We start from the raw sequence: 23,844 nt of genomic DNA on the forward strand, positions 1-23,844 counted from the left end.
ATCCATCCCATAGGCAGCCAATTCACACTGTCCTGGTCACACTCAGGATGACTAGCTGCACAAGGGTTTCTCTGGGCTCAAGGTTCACACTGTTTGTTGTAGATAAATAATTTCCAAACACAAATCTTCATCAGTGTGCCAGGTAAGCAGGGACTTCTCCTATCCAAGGCCCTGAAAGTGAATACTCAGCTTTCCCCAGCAATCTAGGAAGAGCCTCTGGTTTGATTGCAGCCAGGGAGCTAAGCCTCTTACAGGCAGTGACTGATGGGTAAGGGCTGTGCCTGTCCCAGGAAGAGTTCAGTTCTAGACTTAATGTCTTGTATTCACAGCTGTCAGGCAGATTTGATCTCCTTGGCGTTTTCAATGATCCCTGAGAGCCAAGGCAAACAGGCCAAGGCAATGGCTACTTCTTAGGACCTTTACAAAGAGGCAGAGTGCCATTTGTCAAGCTTCAGTCAAGCCAAGAGCTGCAAACATTGGCCTTGACTTGCCTTGAAGATGGAAACAATACAAGCTCCCACTCCTTACCTCTTATGAGCTATCCTCTTCAAGGGTTCTAAAGATTTCTGTGCCCCTACACCCCAGGCCCAGGTCCTTAGGAACACACACACACACACACACACACACACACACACACACACACACACACCACACACACCACACCACACACACACACACACACACACACACACATCTCTCTCTCTCTCTCTCTCTCTCTCTCTCTCTCTCTCTCTCTCTCTCTCTCAGTGGCTGGGCTTCCAGAGGTGATGTCATCAACTCCAGAACAGTCCCAGACTTCAGATGTTATGTTACAGTCATCCATATCTCACCCCCATTTACCCAGCCAGTGTACCTCAGAGACATATGTAACTCACGATTTTCCACCACAAATATGTATTCTTCCAGGAAGGTTTTGAGTCAATGTCTTCAAGGCCTTAAGTCAAGATTTTAAGAACCTCACGTACCTTTTTATCCTTGGTCTCATGGCCTCCCATTCAGCTCACTACAGATCCTGCGTGTTCCACCCTCATAACTCACTCCTGTCAGTCTGCCCTCAGCTGCACTAGCATGCACCAAGATAGGAACCACATAAACTGGGTGTGATGGGACACACCTGTAATCTCAGCACTCAGGCAGAGAAGTAAAGGATGGAGGGTCAGAGGTCAAGGGTGTTCCTTGGCCATATAATGAAGTTCAAGGCCAGCTTGAGTTACATGAGACTGCCTAATTCAAAATGAAGGGGTCACTAAACCTCCCATTTTTTCCTGGGGAGGATTTATTCCCTGGCCCTTATACCTCCTATCTGCCCTTTCTTCCATCTTCCAAGCTATTGGTTTCATGTCCTTTCTGCTTCTAGTCATGGATCTCCTTTCTTTGTCTGATTTTGATCCCACTCTATCCTTTTTTATAAGGAAACATGTGATTTTGTGAGGATTGCATCAATAACCCTTAGCTCAGTTGCGTTCACAAAGTCACTTTTCCTATAAGTAATTATCTATTCCAAGGCTCTCGGGATTGAGATAGACGTAGCTGCAGGCTGTACTATACTCTCCTTTAGTCTTCTTCTTTAAAGAAGTTACTGTCACCTTCATATACTCCTGTATATTTACTTCTCCCTGCATGTCCTCCTTCCTCCCTGGGTGAGGATGCAGTTGGTATTGGGAGTGCAATATGACAAGTATTCAGTAGGCATTGCCTTGTTGCTGTACAAAATGAGCTCCTTGTTGGCAGAGCAATTAACTTGCTCACCACTGAGACGCCAACATTCAGCATAGCTCCTAGTACATAGTAAATGCTCAGTACACATCCGAAGAACTCTTTCAACATTTGTAACAATGAGTCTAAAGTACCCACATTTGTTCTCTTAGTTCCTGAAGACCCATTGTGTCATCATGGGTGATCCATACAAACACCGGTCATAATCCCCCAAAGAAATACTCCTGAATGCCATAATTTCAAGTGTTGAAACCCTTAATGATTTTTAAAAATGCTAAAATCTATAATCCCCTAAATCATGGCCCTGAAAGATGAGAAGAATACAAGATGATAAAATCCTAGACGTCTAATTCTGAAAACTCATGATTTTCATGATGGATAGTGGGACTTAAAAGAGATAGAAGGCCAAATTTTAAGAGTTTTGGCCATGAAATACAGCAATGACAAAAACTTCACTTTTCATTTATGTTAGTGGTCTCCACTTGTGCTCCTGAAGAAGCCAGCAATGTCACCGACTAGCTCAACAATGTGCACAGTAGAGGTATGCAACAATCCACAAGATACCCCTAGAAGACAAAGTACTTGGCTTGTTTGAGGGTCATGAAGGACAGAAGCATGAAAAAAAGATGGATGTCCCAGTTTGTTTTCTACTGCTGTGAAGACCACTGCGACTGCACCCCTTACTTTTCTATCGCTGTGATAAAACACCACGGCCAGACCAGCCTATTAGAAGGGATTGTTTGTGGCTTACAGTTTCAGAGGGTTGGAGTCCATTATGGCAGATCAGAGTTAGAAGGCTGCTGAGAGCTCAGGTCTGAAACTTCACAGGAGGCAAAGAGACCTAATAACTTGAAATGAGTCAGTCTTTCGAAATTCCAAAGCCTGGCCACAGTGACATATGTTCTCATGCAAGGCCACGCCTGCTAATCTTCCTCAGATAGCCACTAACCAAGAGCAACATACTCAGAGGGCTGAAACTTACCAAGAACATCTCCCTCAAACCACTACAATGACCAAACCAACTTGGCAGGGGAAAGGTTTATTGTCACTTACAGTTTCGAATCCATCATGAAGAGAAATCAGGGTGGAAAACCTAGGCAGGAACCTGGAGACAAGAACAGAAGTCGTGGAGGGATGCTGCTTCCTGGATTGCTCTCCAGGTTCGCATTCAGCTACCCTTTGTATACAAACCGTGGGTGGCACTGCCTGTATTGGGCTGCAACTTTCCACATCAATCAAGAAAATGCCCAGACAGACCAGTCCACAGGCCAATCTGATGGAAGCAGTTCCTCAGCTGATGTCCCCACTTTCCAGATGATTCAAGATGGAACACACACATACATACACTTGCATACACAGACACAAACACACACACACACACACACACACACACCGGCATACACAGAGACAGAAGACACTCACACACACAGACACATGCACACAAACATACATACACTTGCATGTACACACACAGACATACACATGCAGATACACACACACACACACACACACACACACACACACACACACACACACACATACACACACACGGACCACCACAGATGGTGAAGCCTGAGGAGGTGGGCAAGAATGAAATCACATGGAGTTATATAGGTCCTGCTTCCGAGGACCACTCTTTAAAATTATTATCCACTGAATAACACTGATGTCACTTTGACAGAAAAAGTACTCAATCCTTTGTTAGCAAAAATTTCAAACTCTGAACCACACAGATTCGGGGAGGTCAAGGGAATAGCATAGAATTGAATGTTCTTCGGCTGGAGCTCAGAGCCATTGCAGTTGATCCCCACCAGAAGAGCTCCTTGTCCCCTGCCCCATTGTTGGCAATGGAGTCATCTGGCTCCATCTGACACTTTGGGAAGTGGCCCAGACTTATGTAGGCTGTTCCTGCAGCCAGTGTCCCTGAAGTTGCCTCACCTCTCTTATAAGCCAGGGGGTTTTGTTTTTTGAACATATTTAGGAGCCTCCTGAAAATGCTACTCTTAATGGTGTGTGTGTGTGTGTGTGTGTGTGTGTGTGTGTGTGTGTGTGTGTGTGTATGTGTGTGTACAGAGCAGGAATTAGAGGTGATTGTGAGCTACTGGACACGATTGCTGGGAACCAAACTCAGATCCTCTGCAAAAGCAGTACATATTCTTAACCTCTAAGCTGTTGTTTAGCCCTTAAAAACATTTTAGTAATATTAGAGAGATTTTCATGGTCTTCTAGTGAGAATTCTATAGCCAAACCCTTCTGGATATGAACAACCATGTGTCTGTTGCATTGGCACTCCTCGTTCTCATCAGGGCTCGGGAAACAGGTGCCCAGTGTACAGCCATAGCAAAGAAAGCCATGCTCAGGAGGCTTCAAGGCTTTTGAAATTGGCATTTTAATGCATTCATATAATATATATCTGAATCCAACTTGGGTCATAATTCTAAAGAAGAAAATATTAGCTATTTATATAATATAATATAATATATAATATAAATATAAAAATGCTAAATATTAGCATCCCAGTGAACAAAATCCCTGAAGTCTAAAAATCCCAAAAGTGTAATTCTCAAAGGCTGTTTTAATTTAAGTGTTTGTTATGTTAAACATAACATGTAAACATTAAAATGTGTATGTTAAAAGGGGTATTATTTTAGAAACAAAAACATTACAGAATTTCATGGGCTATTTACATAGCAAAATAAATAATAATGACACATGTGTATATTGCAAGCACAAATACTCCATTATACTAAACACAGGTGTATGGGCATAACTATTATGGTCTGCCAAACCATATATGTGAGGAAAATGTCAAAAGTTAAAATATAGAACTTTATATCACTATGGTTGGTGTTATAGAAAACTGTGCTAACAATACTGACAATTTAAAATAGTGTGAGGGAAAAACTTTTAAGGGGGGAAACCCTAAAATGGGAATTCAACCTCTATAATAGAGCATTGCAATGACAGACAACTGGCATCGTCACGTCACGGGCACCCTTCTAGAGTTGGCTGGCACTCACTATTGACTCACTGTATTTTGAAATCATGCCTCTGGATGGATAGCTGCCTTTTTTGTTGTTCTAGAGGCATAGCTCTCCTTAGAGAACTCATGTGCACTCATGTTCTGTATGTTGCCGCGTGTTTTTACATTCACCCATCGCTGAGTAGTCACCAGCATGACCCTAGGCATTCAAACAATACATGCAACGTACACTGGCTTGGCACAGCTTTGCGTGGGATGCCAGGTGACTTCATACCATCTTTTCAGAAGGACAGATCCATTTGGCTAATTAAATGTTAACACCCTGCTCAACGGCAATGTCTTCACTTTTGCTCCCTACTATGCAGAGTTGGAATTGACTTTTTGAAATAAGTTTTTTGAGGACTCCGTATGTGCGCAGTGCATCTATGCTACACTTTCCCTTTCCCCTCCCTTACAGCTCCTTCTGTGGCCTCCTCTCCTTCCCAGGTGTTTGAGCTGCTCTTCTTTAATTAGTATTGTTATATGTATACTTTAATCACATGTGCATGTTTGTCACGTGGGATTGAACAACTTCTGTGGGAGTTCATCCAGGGAGGACACGAAGTCTTCCTCTCTCACCTGCATGGACCACCTGTAAAACTTCATTAAGGAATGGAGCCATGGGACTTCCCCGTCTACCTTGGCAATTCAGCTGGTGCTGTTCATGATATGGGTGTTCAGACGACCATATTGTTGAGGTTTCATGGCTGCAGCTTCCCGTGATACAGGAGACACTACCTAACAGCAGGGGCATTGTGCCTCTGGCTCTTATAATATTTCCACTCCCTTTTCTGTGATTTTTTTCCCTGAGCATCAGTTGTAGGGGGTTGAATTACAGTGGAACAGTTGGGCACACACCCCCAGCTGCCGAGTCTCTGTATTTTGACCAGTTGTGTATCTGGTAATAGTTTTTCTCTGTTGCAAAAACAAGCTTCTTTGATGAGGAGCGAGAGCTGCACTTCACTGTGAGTGTAAAGATAAGTATTTAGAAAACAGAAATTATACTGGTTTCAGGATCTGGTGGTTGTATGTTCTCTTCTGGAGTCTTTGACCTCTGCAGACACAGGTAGTTGGCTGAGTTTACAGCACCAGGCACGAGCTTCCTCCTGCTGAGCAGGCTAAAGTACAATTAGACATCTGTTGGTTAATCCCCCAGATAAAAGTGCCATTATTGCACCATTAGAGATAGCTTGCTAGTCCAGCCACTGTTGTGGTTCATAGGCTTTATGGCCAGGTCGGATTATTAATCGCATCTCCCTCCTGGCACCTTGCGAAGACCTTCTGACCTTCTAGAGCCAGTACTCAAATAAGAGGCTTCCGGGTCAATTCCAGCTCAGTTTCTTCAAACCTTTAGTCTGAAGCCTGTGGTGTCCTCAGCAATGGGATCTCACCTTCAAGTTTCTGTCAGGCAGCCAAGGGCATTGACCACAGCCCACATTTTAAACATTTTTATTTTTCTTTCTCCTCATTTTCTATCAGCTTCCTACCTTAGCTCTCAGTGACCTAGTTTTCTTACTTACAAGTCTATCCCTTGTGCTTAAAATAATGCTTTTTGGGAGGAGGAAACAGCTTAGGGGTGAAAGCATTTGCTGCATATGAAACCCCGATGGCCTGGGCTTGGATCTCCAGAACAGATGTGAGGTCAGGTGCAGTCGCACGCATCTGTGGTCCTAGCACTTGTGTGGTGAGACCTGAGGCTGAAACATGAGAATTGTCCAGAAGCTCGAGGGCCAGCTAGACTTGAACATGCGAAGCAGAATAAAGGGTTGAATGCCTTGACATGGCAGAAGCTGCAAACTGACCCCCAAAGTTGTCCTCTATTCTACACGTGCTCGAGCACACACGCACATGCATGCACGTGTTGCAATACACACATGTAATAACAACAATAATATTTACATTCAATAATTGGGTTGACTGTGCCTATAATTAAACTAACCTTAAAAATGAAGCTCTATTTTAATTTCTGGTCTTACTAAACATACTATGCCTTGTAAATAGGAATAATCGAAAAATTCATGGCCGAAGTCAGTGTTTATTTCTGCACATCAACATGCATTTGAAACGAGGTCAGTTTGGGTCGTGTCTGCCTCTCACTTATTCCTGATGCTCAATGGGCTCACTGTCAAGGTATCACGGGGGACGCTTCCTTCTCATGCTGAGTGGAGATTTTGTCAGAACGTTCCTGCTACTGTGGCTCCTGCTGCCTACAAGGTAGAGGGCCATATGTCCCTACAACAATCACGGAGGAAAATAGAACAAATCCTAGAATCCCATCAAGTCAGAATATCACATTTTCTAAATGTGCCAGATTCCCACTCCCCCCCTCACATCGAAGCTTTTGAAGGCGAATCGCTCAGCCGCATGCTAGAACACACCTCACACAATGTGATGCCCGGCATCTCAGCGGGCAGTAATAGGGAGCCGCAGAAGGAAAGGGGGATGGGCTCCCCTTTCCCTTCCCCCAGGTGTTTTAAAAAACTCCCTCTAAGGTTGGTCCTGACACTTATACACCACAAGTAAAACCCCCAAACACGCTTCCTCTGAGCAGAGAGTTTGGAGCATCTCACAGAAACTGCTAGCAACAGTGCACTGTAGAATCTTAAATTAGGTATAACCAGGCACACAGGGAGAAGCAGGCAGTTAAAATCACAAACTTCCCCTCATTTGCTATGCTAAATGAAATAAATAAAATAAAATTAAAAGTCTCTTCTCACTGTTGGGAATAAGCTACTTGCTTCCCAGCCCATAGGTAGCAGAGTTTATACTGTACTAGGTGGCTTTCAATATAACTTCATTATATGTCTCACTATTTGGATCTCTGTCAACAACTTATACAACTGAAAGTGCATATGTATTAAGATGAGGCTGTACTGATAATATAAAAGATGACATTTCTCAAGTGGTCCAGAGTCAGAGTGTTGTTGCATTGCCTCACCCTTTGTGGCTTGCTGAGAAGGAAATGGCTTTTGTAATGGTCGACTTTGCAGTCCCTACAACATGGCCAGGATTCTGCTGGTGGCTCCAAGATACCTACTGTGATGCTGGTGTCAAATGTTCTGCACAACAGTATCCAAGAACTAAGAGAGGCAGGTTTTCCTTGAGGTACCCTCCTTCCTTCTTCATGCCCCATTCTCTCTGAGAAGAAAGTAGTCTTCAAAATTCCACCTCTATCACATTCCCTCTCAAATACTTCAAATTAGCATCAGACAGGAGATGCTGTGCTCTGGGAGACTGAGAACCGCGTCTTGAGCTTTTAGGGAGAAAATGAGAGCTGCCAATACAGAGAGAAAGAAGTGGAGGGTTGTCTTAGGGTGCTTTATAGTCCTGTGGTAAAGACTATGACAAAGGACAACTTGAGAAGCAAAGAATTTTTTTGGCTGCTGATAGTTCCTGATCAGAGTGCATCACTGAAAAAAAAAAAAAAAGGCAAGAACTCAGAGCAAAAACCTGGAGGAAGGAACCAGAGCAGGAACACGGGGAAAAGGATGCTCAGCAGCTGGATCAGCTTGTTTTTCCTGTTCCTCCAAGGGAAGGGATGACCTGCATCAATCAGCAATCAAGAAAAGGCCACACCATCACGTCTGCAGGCCAGTCTAAGGAAGGTAATTCTTCTATAGCGGCTCCATCTTCCAGGATATGTCCAGGTTTGTCAAGTTGACAAAAATCAACTGCACAGAGATAGGTAACAACCAGCAAGGGACAACAGTTCTGAGTGGCCTCTTTCTTCCAGGTTGTATAGATTTTTCTACTGGTAGAATAACAACCTCTGAGTGTTTTGACTTAAAGCCATGGCAATTTCTAATTTCTCACAATTTTGTGAGGCGCTGGGCCCAGCTGTGTGGCCCTGCTCCATGAATTGTTAACTGAATACACTGGTTGCCTTGCGTCTCCAGTGGGGCTGCCAGATTCTGTGAGGACAGGCCTCTGTGTCTCTCCATGTAGCTAATCATCGTTCAGCACTTCGTCTCCTGGGATTTTAAAAATGGAGTCATGAAATAGGATGTAAAGCTATTTGTTTTTGTAATTCTATGTTTGTCACGAGTGACAGATAAATGCATTTAAAAAAAAAAGGTGGGAAACCTCAGAGTCCCACCCTTAGACAAAGACCTATAGGCAACTGCTGAGAGAGGGAGAATTAGCCTCTCCTAGTGATGAACCTTCTGGTTGGTCACCATCCAATACAAAACGGTCAACTCTGAGTCATATACACACAAGCAACAATATGGGCTCAGCTAGTTGTGTTTATACATTGTGCATACACATGTATAGATTCAGCCAGGCGTGGTGACGGAGGCCTCATAACTCTCCAGCTACTATGGAGATGGAGGCCAGGTCCTGCTACAGAGAAAGCCAAAACCAGCTAGGGCAACTCAGTAAAAGCTTGTCTCAAAATAAAATATTAAAAGAAATTAAAAACAAACAAAAGAAAAACAAAACATGAATTCCAGATTATAGAACAGCCAAACTCCTAAGTGAATATCAAGAAGAGGCAGAGGAGAAGAGAAGGAGGAGGAGGAGAACAAGGAGGAGGAGAAGATTACATAATAGTTGATATTTGATACTTTCTATAAAATATCACATAGGGATTTTAAGTCACCCTCCATTAAATATAAATATATGTTCAAGTTCACTCATGTGAATAAAACTCCCTACAACTTTTATATAATCCAGGAAGTTATTAAATAGCTAATATTTGCCAGTCTCTTCAAGAATGAAACTTAGTACTAACTAAAATATTCTGGGGACGACATATGTGTGATTACTTGTAACATTTTAAAGATAATTTGGGTTAACTTTTCTAATCTTATGTATATTTAATACCATTTTGAATCAGACATTAGCAGCAGTTCACTAACTTATGTTTCTAACATGTTTGTGTATAACACCAGTATGGAACACACCTGTAATGCACTCATAACATTTTGAAGATAATTTGAATTAACTTTTCTATACTTATGTATACTTAACACCAATTTGAACCAGAGTTTACTGTGCACTTTAGCTTCATGGGGATGCTATAACAAAGTACCACAAGCCAAGCATCTTAAATAATTACAATGTATCATTGTTGCGATGACCAAAGTCTGAAATAGGGTGCTGGCAGGTTTACTTCCTTCCCAGAGATTCTGAGGTAACCAGTGGTCCAAGGACCCCACAGTCCCCTAGATCATTGCTCTGTTCTTCATCATCACCTGCTGTTATCTCTATGTGCTGTGTGTTTGTACATCCTGTCTTTTTACAAGGACTTTAGTGACTGCATCTGGGGCCCAGCGCAATCAGGATGACATAATCTCAAGTTTATCTTACATCCTAACTATTCTGTATAAAGATGACATCTCCTCATGCTAATATAGATAGATAGGTAGGTAGGTAGGTAGAAATATATAGTTAGACAGACAGATAAAATGTAAAGATAAATGCACTACTAGTAATTGGGAAGTAAAGTTGTGTTTGTTTAGAGTCAAAGTACATTGAAATATATGTCCTTTAACTAAAACTTCTTATGTTAGCATTAAAAATATGCATGCATAGATGCAACCCTGAGTTTATTAATTAAAAATATTTTAATGAAGAAATGTTACAAACTTCACTATTAAAAGTTCATTATAAATTATATGCGTTTGGCATTACTGTTGTCTATTGTCACACACTTTGTCACACAGGATAGGGATGACTTTGTTATTGTTAACAAGTGATGCTGTCCCTACTCTGTTTTGTCCTCTCTGTCATCCTCTCTATTATTGGGTGTGAACATTCTTAGTCATGTATTCAAAGCCCACAGCAGATTATAGCTCTGTAATTCCCCTCTATGAGCAGACAAGCCCCATGATATTAAGAACACCCATGGAAAGGAATTAGCAGCTCTCTTAAGCACTATGAAATTTGTCTACTGACGTCACTGTAACCTTATCTGACACCACTGGGAGAGAACACTACAGAAACAGCAGTGCTATGCTAAGTTTATAAATTGAAAATGTTTAAGTAGAAATTACAGGTTAGTATAATTTTATGCAGCCTTGAGTATAGAATAAGTGGACTGCATGGAAGAGTGATAGACAGGAGAGAAAAGGGTAGCATGCATTCAAGAGAATTCTTATTATGTAAAAGAAGAAAAAAAACCTGGTCTGAAGACAGCTTATCATACTTTAATCTTCCTTTTATCCAAGTCCCCAGTTATATTGAACCAAACCGTGTAAAAACAGATGAATAAATAAATCAACAAAGAAAAAAAAGAAAAGAAATGAGGACTGCTAACTCAGGGCTCTGAGTCTCAGTGGGGAGAAGAAATTCAGTAACATGCAGTATCATAGGAGATTGGTGGTGCACACCTTTAATCCCAGGACTTGGGAGGCAAAGGCGGGCAAATCGAGGCCAACCTGGTCTACAAAGTGAATCCAGGACAGCCAAGGCTACACAGAGAAACCCTGTCTCAAAAACAAAACAAACAAAAGAAGAGATTGGCTGCTATTGTTCTCTTTTATAGAATTTGTGATTGTGAGGGTGACACTCATTTGTGGCACACGCCGTTCTCAACAGATTGATTTACAGCACTGTGATTCAGGCAACAGGCTTCGGCATCAGATGTGTAGTCTGGTTTCTTGGACAATTAATGTTTACTAAAGCTCCCCTAGGTCTCTAAGCACCGGGGTAACAGCAGCACATGAAAATACAGGGTTCCTATTTGTGAGAAGCCCACAGTCTGTATGAGGAGATGGGTAGTTTAGAATAACCTCAACAAACAAATAGATACTAGTGATTTTTTTTAAAAAATGGAAAAACAAAGAGCCATAATAGTTGAACGCTTTGGGGACAGTTAAGGGTGTTGGCTACATTAGATGAATGTCAAAAAAAAGGGGGGGGAGGAGGGAAAAAAGGCTTTTTTGAGTTAGTAGCTTGAACAAGAACCTAAAAGAAGAAAGCTTGGAACACAACGACCAGATGGGGGATTCCCGCCATTTCCCATCTGTAACGTAAGGCGCAAGACAGCTTTGATCATGCCAGGCACAAATAGACAAGAAGCATTGAACACTGACCTAATGTGGGAGGCCATCTTCCTGATGAGCCATCCTTAACGATGAAGCCCACAGCAGGGTTAGCTTCGGATTTTTACTACCAATAACACTGATTGCTCATATGCTTACTTTCTTTTCTCAATGTCATTTTAATGGGACTTATCCCTTTGGATTGTTCCAAACCTTGGGTCCTATAAAGACAATTCCTGTCACCATTTTTTTAAATTGAGAAAAGATTCCCTAAATTAGCTGGGTAAATAGCACACCAGTGTGTAGGTGGCCAAACCCACACTTAATGTATCTGAAGACTTAGCTCCCCATTAACACAATACTCTGCATTTCGAGGCATTTTTTTAAAATTAGCAATTTATTCAGAAGTCCCCAGAGAGTGTGGCCTTGTCAATGCCACTAGCTTGGCTAGACTGTTAATTCCATCAGAGCTACTGAACCAAGTGTTAGTGTATGTGGAGAGAGTGCATGAGTCAATTGCAAGAACAGAATTCTTCCTGACATAGGAAAGCACATGATCTCAACTTCTGAGTGCATACAGTGCAGATTTCTAGCTGAATGGTTCCTGACAATGGTGCCCTCTGAAACACAATTCCTGGCCAGGAGCCAAGGATTGTGCCACTATACAAATCACTGTTCATCTGACTCCGGAGTGCCTCTTTGCAATGATAACATGAGTTCTCAGTCCTGGTGTTCCACAAGATGTCACACTGGCTCTTTTATCTTTTTATGGATACTGGGACTGAAATTTTTATTTAGATGATATTTCAGGAAATAAGAAGCAATGGATGCATTTTTTTTTTAAAGAAAAAGAGCGCTTTAGTGCAATTACAGAAACAGCTTTGTTATTTTCCATTTCCCATTAGGACAAAACCACTGTTTTTGAAACTTAGTTTTATTAATTGCTTAGTACATATTTTCACTTTAAATTTCTCATATAATTATGGATCTTAAACAGCTAGGTTCAAACTGTTAGCTAATGATCCATATATCACTTTAGTAATTGCAGAATTTAGGCATCTTGCAAAAGATGGATCAGTTTTGTAAGAATTTATATAGATGCTCAAATGGTGAAAACATACTGAGAATTTTTTAATCAATAAACTATACTACTTAAATTTTTATTTCAATGCATTTTACTATAACAGAAAAACCTAAAAATTAGTAGGTTTTCTTGAATATATGATATTCCATTAGAAGTTGTATATAATTATATTTTTAATGGTCAAAGTAGATAATAGCATATTACATAAAATTGAAATTGATATAAAAGGAGTAGTCTTATTTTGCAATAATTATACACTAGTTAAAACATTTAGCCAAACTTTGCCTCCAACTATGAAATAACCTGTGAACTTTATATGCCAACTTCTTCTAGGGATTTTTTTCATTGAAAAGATGTATTTTCTATTGTAGGAACAGCAATTGCTCAAGAAGAAAAAGAATACAGAACTCAAATATTGTAACAAGCACTACACAGCTAAAGGATAAGAAATGTTTTTCTCAATAAGGCCAAAGCTATCAGCTGTTCTTCCTTCCTTCCTTCTTTTTCTTTTCTTTCTTTTTGTTTTTTCTTTTTCTTTTTTTTTTGGGGGGGGGGGCAGAGGGGGATTGGTCTTCACCAAACAAACTGTTTTCTTATTAGTTTCATGTTAGAATTAAACAAATATAAAGACTGTAAAAGTTCCTATAAAATATGGCTAACAACTCATAAAAGAAGTGAAGGAGACAATTTAAGAGATGCCTTACGGTTTGAAAATGCCTTCCAAATATTCATCAAACATTTAAGTGAGTCAATGTGTGGAATATGTTTCTGACGCTGGCGCTGGTTCGGTGGTATTTCTCTCATCAGATGGAAGTGCTATGCGTTATGCAGAGTGCATGCAGTTCATTCATGCATAAACAATATCATTTTCATAAATTAAAACCTCCCCTGCAGAAGGAACATCTGTGCCTGCCTCTGAATAAAAGATGGTGGCATGTGAGTTACTCCCTGTCTGACTGAAAGAATCCCTATGTTTTAGAGTGAAATTTTAAGCACAAAATTAAAAAACAAGAGGAGTGAAACAGAACCTCTGTCCTTTGTGCCTACCTTTCATGAAACACACAGTCTAGCTTCCAGCTTTAGATGCTGTGTTTCTAGAAACGCCCTTCTTGATCCTCCTGTTCACTGATAACAGCAGCTTTTAGCTTGCATGGCGATGTCTAATTTTAATTACAGGTGAAATCGAGCTGCTTAATAGATCAGATCAGGTCTGAATGTTCACTTTATGGTTCCCTGTGCTGGGAAGCTGGAAGTATTCAAATATTAGCATTGTGTCTCTTAAAGTCAATGGTGAGAGGAACCCAGGATACAGGAAACAACAGCTTGATTCCAAAATAACTCCTGACTCATTTGGAAGGGGATCGCTACATTTTGGGATAAAGTTGGGACCAACTTAAGTGTATTTCTGTGTGTGATGAAGGCTGCTAGAAAACATGTTTAAATGATGTATTTTAAATTACACTTTTTTTTTGTGAATGTTGAAATATCCCTTACTGCTACTGTCACAGCTTGATGAGGCCCCGTTGGCAGTGTTATTACTGTGGCTAATTGTTCCTGTCCATTAGATTACTCACATTTTTCTGGAGCAGCTTACTAAATGAGGTCAGCTTTCTGGAGCCCTTAAATCACGAATTAGGAGATTAAAGGAACATGCTTTCAAGAGAGGTAGGCATCCAAGTCAGAGAAGGAACAACGGAGTTACTAATGACAGTAATCAGAGAACCACAGTAGAGCCAGGGTACAACTGCCAAAATGCTACTCCCTAGGAATCAAGACTGTCAGTCATTTCTTATGGGAAAGGAAATGCCAAACTATTTTCTAAGTGGCCTCACCAATTGACAGAAGTTAAGTTGCTGGTGTGTGTGTGTGTGTGTGTGTGTGTGTGTGTGTGTGTGTGTGTGTTTAGGTGCTATATATATTGTGTTTATAAAGCCCAACTACAAAATAGCAAGGCTACAAAAGAGCCTGAGAGGACTATATCTTCCTAAAACAGTATATTCGTACTACAAAAACCTCACTAATACTTTTGTATAACAATTATTGAAGTCATCCCAAACACTTAATAGAATAATTATAAAACACCACATCTTCTGGGAATCTTTCAACTAATTAAGATATTTCCTAATAATATCAGATATATATCTTTGGAGACAGTGCTGTTTTGAAAGACATCTACTTAGTTCATGGAAATGTACAGGTAACAGAACACTAAGAAAATATTCATTTGTTAATGTTTTAAATGTGTAAACAAATTAAACTAAGGCATTTGTTTCTGCTTTGCTGGTTAATAATTAAGTAAACACACTTTTAAAATAAAAGAAACTTCTAACAATTATTTCAGCAAAACAGTGGCAAACACACAACCCCCCCCAAAAAAAAACTAAAAATAAAAATAAAAGCTACTTTCAAGGTGAAGAAAGTTAAAATCACAGTTGTTTGTCCCGCTTACTCCAAGCCCGATATTCCAAATAAAAAGCAGTAGCTATATCTGTTATCTGTGAAGAACTGGTGACTCCCTAAGCAAGATGTCAGACTAAGCATAGGACAAGCTCAAGTCTTTACTATTTTACAACTAGTGCTTACCATTTTTAATGCAGCAAATATAGAAGTCGATCCCCCTCCGTGCAATTCTATACTTCAAAAACCACTTTTGGAAGAAATGAAGCACTTGTTCTGATTTTCCATACTATTTTTATTGCAACTGCATGAGAGTTTTCTAAATTGTGCATTACACGATAATACACAGGATTACAAACAAGATTACAGTACAGGTCAATTTCAGTAGTACCAGCACCACACCTCAAACAGCACATATTCTGGACTGCATTTTACATGCAATAGCTATTGTTCTAATTATGAATTCAATGGTTTGAATTTCATTTAAGCTACTGTACTAACTGACTACATAGGTATAAATCCCAACATCAACAACCTGAATAAATTTAGGCTCAGATTTATTACATGAATAGATGACAAACCACCATTTGTTTGACTATGTATAAAATCATGCATTTATATATTCTGGAAACATTAATATCTTCAGACACTCTGGAAAATCATGGAATTCAAAGAAGTAAAAGACTAAAAAGAAAGAGTGCAAATTGTATGTGATAGTCAAGCAGCTTTTGATTTAAGGGTGTGTGTGTGTGTGTGTGTGTGTGTGTGTGTGTTGGCATTTATGTATAATATGTATATACAAGCTTGTGCAACTAATGAATTGATATGTTTTGATAAGGAACATGTCTCTTTTTAAAAAATCTCTTGAGTGTTATGGGTCTGATTTCTATTTTAGGGAGAGGGAAAGACTTTAAAGTGAGATGGACTGCTCAAATTGTGCAATTTGTATTGTTGTTGTTTCACAATTAGAGAAGAAAGAAGTGCTAAGGCAACGCAATAACTTTCTAAGCACTTTTCTGCTGGTTTAAATTAGTTAAATTATTTTGTATAAATTAGATATAATTCTACTTTTCTGATATGTATAAAAATTGATGAAGCTGCATGGTTTTAAAATAGGAAATCCACGTTATAAAAAGTCATTAAAAATTCTGTACAAAATCACAACAAAATAATTCAGCATGGGAAAGGTAACAAGTAGTAAAATGTTGGTTGAAAAATATATATTTATATATATTTTAATTGGCCCATTACTAGTTTAAAAATTGCATAGATCCTAATTATTGCTTGTGATTTTTTTATCCCGATCAGATAATTAATATGATCTGAATACAGCTACACGAAATTCGTGGTACACATTTTCTTTTCTTTTTTTTTCTTTCTTTTTTTTTTTTTTACTTTACTGTATTGTTATTATTTTTAAAATAGAAGAGCTATAGAAAACAATACATAAGGTGAACAGGAACTTTGATTCCCTGTTTCTTCCAAAGGCAGTAACAACAATAAATACATATATCACTTGAAGCTTTGAGTATTTGCACTTTGCAGCAATTGTAGAGAAAGGGCTGCCTTCTGTAAACAGGACAGTCACTGTAAGCACAGTGAGTTCGTTTCCCGGGAGTGGTGAAACTGATGTGCCTCTAATCGTGAAAGATGGCATTGAGCTGGGCACTCATGACTCGCTCATGATGCGAATGGCTATCGAAAGACATAATATTGTCTATGGGGATCTCGCAGCGAGGGCCAGTGGCACCAGAGAAGATTGATCCGTGGCTTTGGGGCCCTGCCAGGGTCGCTGCAGGGTAGTGCATGGTAAAGGCATAATTTTTTTCAAACTCGGTGGATGGTTCGTGTTTGAAAGAGAAGTTGCCATTGATGCTGAGCGGCGGGCTGAGGGGTCCGTCAAAGGAAGGGCTGGTGCAATCAGTCAGGGGGCTTTCAAAGAAGGGCTCCAGGGCCGCACTATAGGCGTGTGGCGGCGGCTTGACGTGGAAGACATGGGAGCTGTCCATGGTACCGTAGGGCGGGCTGGGCAGTCCCGGGGACTGGTAGGAGTAGGGATGCACTGGGAAGGACGCGCTGGCTGTGGGCAGGTGCGGGGGCATGTCCGGGTTCTGCTCAGGCAGGAAAGTCCGGGGGTTCAGCTGCAGGCAGCCTGCGACCAGGTTGGTGGTGGGCTGTGACAAACCTTTGCAGAGCGTCTGTACGAAGGAGACCAGGTCAGGGCTTTTGCCTGAGCGCAGGATCTCTGACAGAGCCCAGATGTAGTTCTTGGCCAGGCGCAGTGTCTCGATCTTAGACAGCTTCTGGGTCTTGGAGTAGCAGGGTACCACTTTACGCAGGTTGTCCAGCGCCGCATTCAGCCCGTGCATGCGGTTTCGCTCGCGGGCGTTGGCCTTCATACGCCTTAATTTAAAACGCTCCAGGCGCGCCTTGGTCATCTTTTTCTTTTTGGGGCCGCGTCTCTTCGGCTTTTGGTCATCCTCCTCTTCTTCTTCGTCCTCCTCCTCTTCCAGGTCCTCCTCTTCGTCCTCCTCCTCCTCTCCCCCGTTTCTCAGAGAGTCCTCCTCTGCGTTCATGGCTTCGAGCTCGTCTTCCTTCTTGTCTGCCTCGTGTTCCTCGTCCTGAGAACTGAGACACTCGTCTGTCCAGCTTGGGGGACCTTGAGGCTGAGGATCGCCCATCAGCCCGCTCTCGCTGTATGATTTGGTCATGTTTCCACTTCCTGTATTCAACAGGGAGAGAGGCAAGCAGAGAGAAGAAAGAAAGAAAAAAATCCACCTGCTATATTTAAAAGCAAGATAAGCCTTCAGCTCCCTCTCCCTAATCCCGCAGAAATGCGCAGGAATGGAAATACCCAGGAGTCCATGGAGAAAACGGATGCCTGTTGGAAAAGTTAAATGCAGCGTTTTATGCAGTGTGTTTGTGCCTGGCTACTGCGTAGTAGATAACGCTGGGTCTGTCATGGGTGGCTGTGGGTACGTTTCCTAGTGATCAGCTTAACTGTGCAGGGCAGTTTCTTGCCTAGACACATGTCAATGTGTGGAAACAAGTGCAGAGTACATGTTTTTCTGCCTGTGTTCCAAGTAACTCCCAACTCACAAAAATGATGAGTTTGGAAATGGAATATTCTCAATCCATCTCTGTTCTGGCTCCTCAGTACTTAGGGGTTTAGATAAATTGAAGAGCCATTACGTAATTTACTAACACTGACCCCGATTTTTAAGAAGATTATACAGGGAAGGGAGATTGGAAGCCAGTGCGCAGAGGAGAAAAAGTAGTTTCCACCAAATTATTTTCCTATTAACGACACATTTGGCCACAGAAGGGGGCACAAGTCTTTCGCCCCTCCCTTGCCTTTCTTTCTTAGCTTCGCGCACGCCCCCCACCCCCGCTAAATTCCCACCTTGTACAAAAGCCCTGGCCCCCAGGCGAGGCTCTCCCACGCGCCGGGATCAGGTGCAGGAGGCTCCTCTCTAATAAACAGCCCATTGAAAGGGCTGCCCGCTCTTTATTGGGGCTTTTCAAAGTTCGCCTCAAACCTCCCTTTAAAAGATTGAGTAATTACAATGGTCAGCGATTGGCAATGGCGAAGGTGCCGGCGTCTAATAAGAACTGTAAAAAGCCTTTAGTAAAACAACTGAATGTCTGTCCCCAGCAGAGGCTGCTTGGGACGTCGCTGCCTCTAGGGCCGTAACAGGTAGCAAGAGAAGTTCCCTGCCTTCCCACGTTCCAGCTAAAGTATCTCAGAGTCCAGTCAGTTTTCTAGGATCTGTGTACTCCATCCCCCTGAAATAGTTTCATATGCACAGTGAGCCCAAATAACTGCACACAAAATAAAACTCCGGGCACCAGGTGGCTTTTTCTTTTTTCCTCGCCGGAATAAGTGAGAATGCGAAGTGGTTGTTTGCTTTGGGGACTTTCAAATAACCGCTTACAAATAATTACAGTTACTCCCCCTCCCCAAACATCCTAAAAGCTCCTATACTATTAAAAATTAAATTTAATTAGAAAGCCTGCAGGGGGTACTTGAGTGCTGGGACTCATTATGTGCGAGTACTTGTGGGCAATTACGAGGAAGGACACTGGTCTTAATAAACGGACAGCCGGCTCCACGAATGTGCGCATGCAAAGTACCCAAGGTACAGTTCTTCAATTATTGCCTTTATTCTTAGGAGAGGAAAAAAATAGGAATCATAATTACCTGTTATTAAAAGGTCCTGGACAGTGACGATCTCATAACCTTGGAGCCTCGGGACACCGTGCCTTCTGCGTGGGCGAATTCCTCGTGTCCCAGTGGCGCGGGAGCTAGGGTTATATAGCCCAGTTGCTGATGCTGAGCGCGGGCGGGGCCGCGAGCTGAGCAACCAGCAGGTCCCTGCGCCCCGCAATAGCGCACGCGTCCAGGCTGAGCAACTCCCGCCCCCACTCACCCCTCCCCAGAACTCCCCTCCCGCCCCCTTCCACCACCACTCCCCTCACCCCCGCAGTACCTCCGCCCCTGCTCCTTCCTCCCCGGCATGCGCCATATGGTCTTCCCAGTCCAGCCAAGAGCCTGGAACCACGTGACCTGCCTATTTGTATGCCGCGGAGCGCTCCATTCCGGCCCCTTTGTGGCCAGAAGAAAGTGGCCCATCTGTCGCCAGTTAGAGACTCTGCGGACCTGTTTTTACCCGCAGGAGAGATTAACCCTTTGTGGCGGCAGAAGGCAGAGGACGTAGGGGAGGGGCTTGCGGGAGGAGAGCTGGAAAGTGAAAATGACTGGATCTAGGTAGTAGCCTGAAGCCCTCCTTAGCGCGGGGAGACAGAGGTGCACTGAAGGGTCAGGCCCTCGACAATAGTCTCTGGTACAATGCGAGCCCTTATTCTCTCGGAGAGGCTCATCTCTTGACTTCTACGCCTTGGCAGAGGCTTTGCTCATTGGCACCAGAGGGTACTGGCTTCTAATCTCCATCACCCCTCAAGGCAATCGTATATTTCATATAAAAACGACCTTATCTGGAAACATGACTTTGACTAGTTCTCAACCTTCCTGACCTTCTCCCAAGCCCTGCAAGACAGAAAACTTGTACCTGACACTTGACTCCCCTTAAAATGTAACCGTAGCCTTCACCTGCTCCTATCCCTGGAGACTCCACTAAGACAGTATTCCAATCTGATCCCTAGACTTTTTTTGTCTAATGCTAGTTTTTGCCAGCAGGTCTTGTCTCTACTGGTCTTCAAATGCTTGTGTAGTAAAGAATGACCTCGCCTAGCTTGCCTAGGGAATGCTGAGATTCAGCACCCCTGAAGCTTCAGCTTGGGGCCTTATTCCTGCCGTAGACCATAATCTCAATCACAGCCTTCTATCTTCTGGTGGTGCTCAATCTCTGGCCTTGGAATCCTGAGTCAGAAGAGTCTCAAAGAGAAGCTGCAAAGGGACTTTATTCAACGCGAGCATCATCATTTTCCTCTCTGGGGCTTCTCTATGTTTTGGGACAAGCAAGCCTACTGTGGAAGAAGCTGATCTATTCAGAAATAACGATTCTTTATTTTCGCCATCTGAACAAGGCATATTCCAGAAGGATGGCCCTCCACACCTCTAGCCCAAGAAAGAATACAGGAAGAGGAGGAGGAGGAACGGTTGGCCTCCTTTCTCTTCGCGGTTCCTCTTCTAATTCTTTACTACGTTCTTACCCCACCCCCAACCCCTTTGCAATGAATGCATCCTACTTGAATTGCTTAAGTAAAGGCAATTGCCCTCGAGTTTGCAAACAGTGTCAGGGTTGAGAGGCTGGAGTGGGCTACATCTGGGAAAGGGGAGGGGGAGAGGGTTCTAAGGACATCTTGAGCATGCAGAAGATATTGGATGTAGCCTCTCAGACCCAGAATAGATCTAAAAAGAAAAGCAAGGCACTGTGAGAGTTCTTTGCTGGCCTAAAATATGGCACCAATCGTTCCGGGGTTCTAGGGAAGATCTGCCTGGAGTTTTGCCTTTTCTTTGTTCTATCAACTGACAAAGAGCAGAGCACTGTCCTTGTATTTACTCTGGGTGCTGAGTTTGAAACCCTGGGACCTCAGAATGTCAACTTCAGGGGCGGGCTGGCCTGAAATCCTGAGGTCTAAGCACAGGAGAGGGAGATCTTACTACAACCTACCGCACTTCGAGAAAGAGCAGGCATACCGTGGTCCAGTAAGGTGTAACGCCTGGCTCTCGCCTCTCCATTTTAGAGGAAGCTACAGAAGAATTATTGAGCCGAAGCAGAAGAGATGGCTCAGTGCATCCGAAGGCTCAGGGATTTGTGAAAGCTACACCTGGATATTTCTGGGACTTGAAGTAAAAGTCTCTCCTTCCTCGAACTTCCCAGTTTGCTGCACTCCGGTGTGGCACTGATTCCAAGTCCAAGTCACAAACACCAAGGCGCCCAGCAAGTGCCCTCTGAGCTCGCGGGAGGTAGCTGCTGCCCTATAAGGATGGGAGTTAAAAGGATTTTTGTTGTTGTTTTTGGTTTGTGAAAGTACGTGTTTGTGACAGGAGGGGGCCACCTGAACTTCACCCCACTAGAGCTCTGGGCGGAGTCCAGTGTTGGGGCCCACGCCCTGGCGGGAGCGCCTTGTCCCTGTGCGCTGCTGGACCTGCTGTGAAGGTGGCTATTCCCCAGTTCTCTCTACACACCCAGCCGCTAGCAGCACTCCCCCAGCTCTGGCCCCACCGGGCGCCCTAGGCAGGCGGGCGGCACGCGAGCTGCACGCGCAGGCAACAAAAGCCGCTTTTCATGATTCAGTGCCCTCGAGCAATGCCCTAAATCTGCCACCCCGCGGGGTCCTAGCCCCTAGAGCGGGACTAGACCGGCGTCCGGGGCCGTTACAGCGGCAGCCCTGGCGGCGCCCGCGGGAAGCAGAGGCCTAGGGAGGGATGGGGGAGGAGAGGGCACAGAGGAGTGTGGCCTGTCCGCGGGGCAGGGGCGCATTCACAGAGCTAAGATAAAGAGCGGCCGGCAGCGTCCCGGGTGGTGACCTGTTTTTCTCAGAAACAGATGCTTGCGTTCCATGAAAGAATCCAGTGTGCCCACGGCTAGCCCGCCGACTCCCCGACTCCAGAGCCTCTCCCTGCAGAGCCCTAGTTAGGTGGCCTGGCCTAGGCATATTCAATTCCCCGGGAGCCCATTGGTACCCAGCACAGGGAGTACTTAGAGACCTTGGGGCACAGTGGGTTGCTAAGGTCAGCAGCTGAAAACTAAAGCCCTCTCTTAAGCAAGGTAGCTACAAGCCCCTTAGAAGGCCAGAGGATGCTGGTTCCGATCAGATCACTGGAGTGGCTCAGGCTTTGCTCCTCAGCCTCTCAGGAGGCTGTTGAATTCCCTAGTCCTGGCCAGAAGCTGGAGTTGCCCCGACTAGACAGGCAAGCGACAGGAGAGAGCCAGGAGCAAAAGAGACGCTATTAAAATGCCTCGCTATCGCCCGGAGCGCAAAACCCGTTCTCCCCAAATCTCCTGGGCTTGCGGCATAATCTTAATTAAGATAATTGATTCATATTGCACCTGCGAGAACGGAAAAAAATTGATTCCAACCCCCAACTCCACAAATTGCTTAGAGCAATTGGATGGAGGACTAGGAGGCTGTGATTTGGGGAATGATTTAGTGCTGGGCTTCCCCGGCTTGGCCTGCCTGGGCTCTTTTATTTATTATTTACGTCCTGTAGATCCCACTGGGGCCTTAGTGGCTCCCCTCCTGGCGCCCACAGACCTGAGAGAATACACCTCCTGCCTCCCTGTCAGAATTAAGGGGCTTCCTTTAAATCCATTCAGCATTCAAGATAAACAACATAAAAATAAACGCAGCCAGAGGACCTTGGCAAAAGCCACTCTGAGGCACATTTGGTATCAGAAAGCCTGCCCGTGTGTGCAAATGTGTTAAAGTGCGATTGTGGTTGAGTGTTCAAGCGTGTGAATCTGAGTGTGAACTTATGAGCACGCGTGGGATCGCAGGATCATAGATCTATGATCATGTATGTGGTTGTTGATGTGTGTTCAACATCTGAGAGCATAAACGTGTCTACTGGTGTTGTTTATGTTGTGGGTGGTGGCTACATGCTCAAGGGCTTCACTTCTCAGGAAGCGAGGAACAGCTTGTGTTTCAAAGGGGTCCACAAGCACTCCACATTTGCTAGCCTTTGCCTTAACAGAAAATAAAAAAGAAAATGAAAGTAACAAAAATCCCTTGCAGCTGGGTGTAGCTTCAGGGGTGAAGAGCGGTCGGTCCAGGCACACCAGATGCCACTAACAATGGCTGCCACCTTAGATTGGAGAAAGAGCCTAACAAAGTTAAAGGCAGATCAGAACACAGGCCAGCCAGGCTTCCAGCCCGAGCCCAGGCAGCAACAGGGAAATGACTTTCTGATAGTATCAGCACCGCGGACAACTCCTACCTTGTGGCTCCTGAAACTGCTTTAGATTAAGGGAGCACTCCTTTGGGTATCTTTCACTTGTTTCTTTTCGTGTCTTTTTTTGTTTGTTTGCTTGTTTGTTTTTTGTTTGTTTTTCTTTTTCCTAGTGGCTTTCTTTCGCAAAAATCACTGGTCACCTTTAGTCCCAGACCCTCACACTGCTGCATCTAGTTAAGTTTCCTGGAAACCTAGATATCCTGATGTAGGGAAAGATTAA

At 43.3% G+C, this 23,844-nt stretch overlaps 1 protein-coding gene across 1 annotated transcript; it reads right to left on the reverse strand.

The window, feature by feature from the left end:
* Positions 1–15,488: 15,488 nt before the first annotated feature.
* NEUROD1 (neuronal differentiation 1) lies at positions 15,489–19,840 on the reverse strand. Its single transcript, XM_084800183.1, has 3 exons — positions 19,696–19,840; positions 19,407–19,510; positions 15,489–17,927 (listed from the first exon to the last, which is right to left on the reverse strand). The coding sequence occupies exons 1-3, from the start codon at positions 19,836–19,838 to the stop codon at positions 16,843–16,845; spliced, it is 1,332 nt and encodes a 443-aa protein (XP_084656309.1). The 5' UTR covers positions 19,839–19,840; the 3' UTR covers positions 15,489–16,842.
* Positions 19,841–23,844: the final 4,004 nt, after the last annotated feature.

The sequence above is a fragment of the Acomys minous genome (assembly GCF_964271855.1).
Source record: "Acomys minous genome assembly, chromosome: 10".
NCBI lineage: Eukaryota > Metazoa > Chordata > Mammalia > Rodentia > Muridae > Acomys > Acomys minous.

Excerpts from the sequence above, each read along its gene's own strand:
- NEUROD1 (XM_084800183.1), bottom strand. The coding sequence starts at position 19,838 with ATGGGCCACTTTCTTCTGGCCACAAAGGGGCCGGAATGGAGCGCTCCG. Across the intron at positions 19,511-19,695 it reads AGGAAGGAGCAGGGGCGGAG|CTCCCGCGCCACTGGGACAC; the intron begins GTACTGCGGGGG and ends ATATAACCCTAG. Across the intron at positions 17,928-19,406 it reads CCAGGACCTTTTAATAACAG|GAAGTGGAAACATGACCAAA; the intron begins GTAATTATGATT and ends TGTTGAATACAG.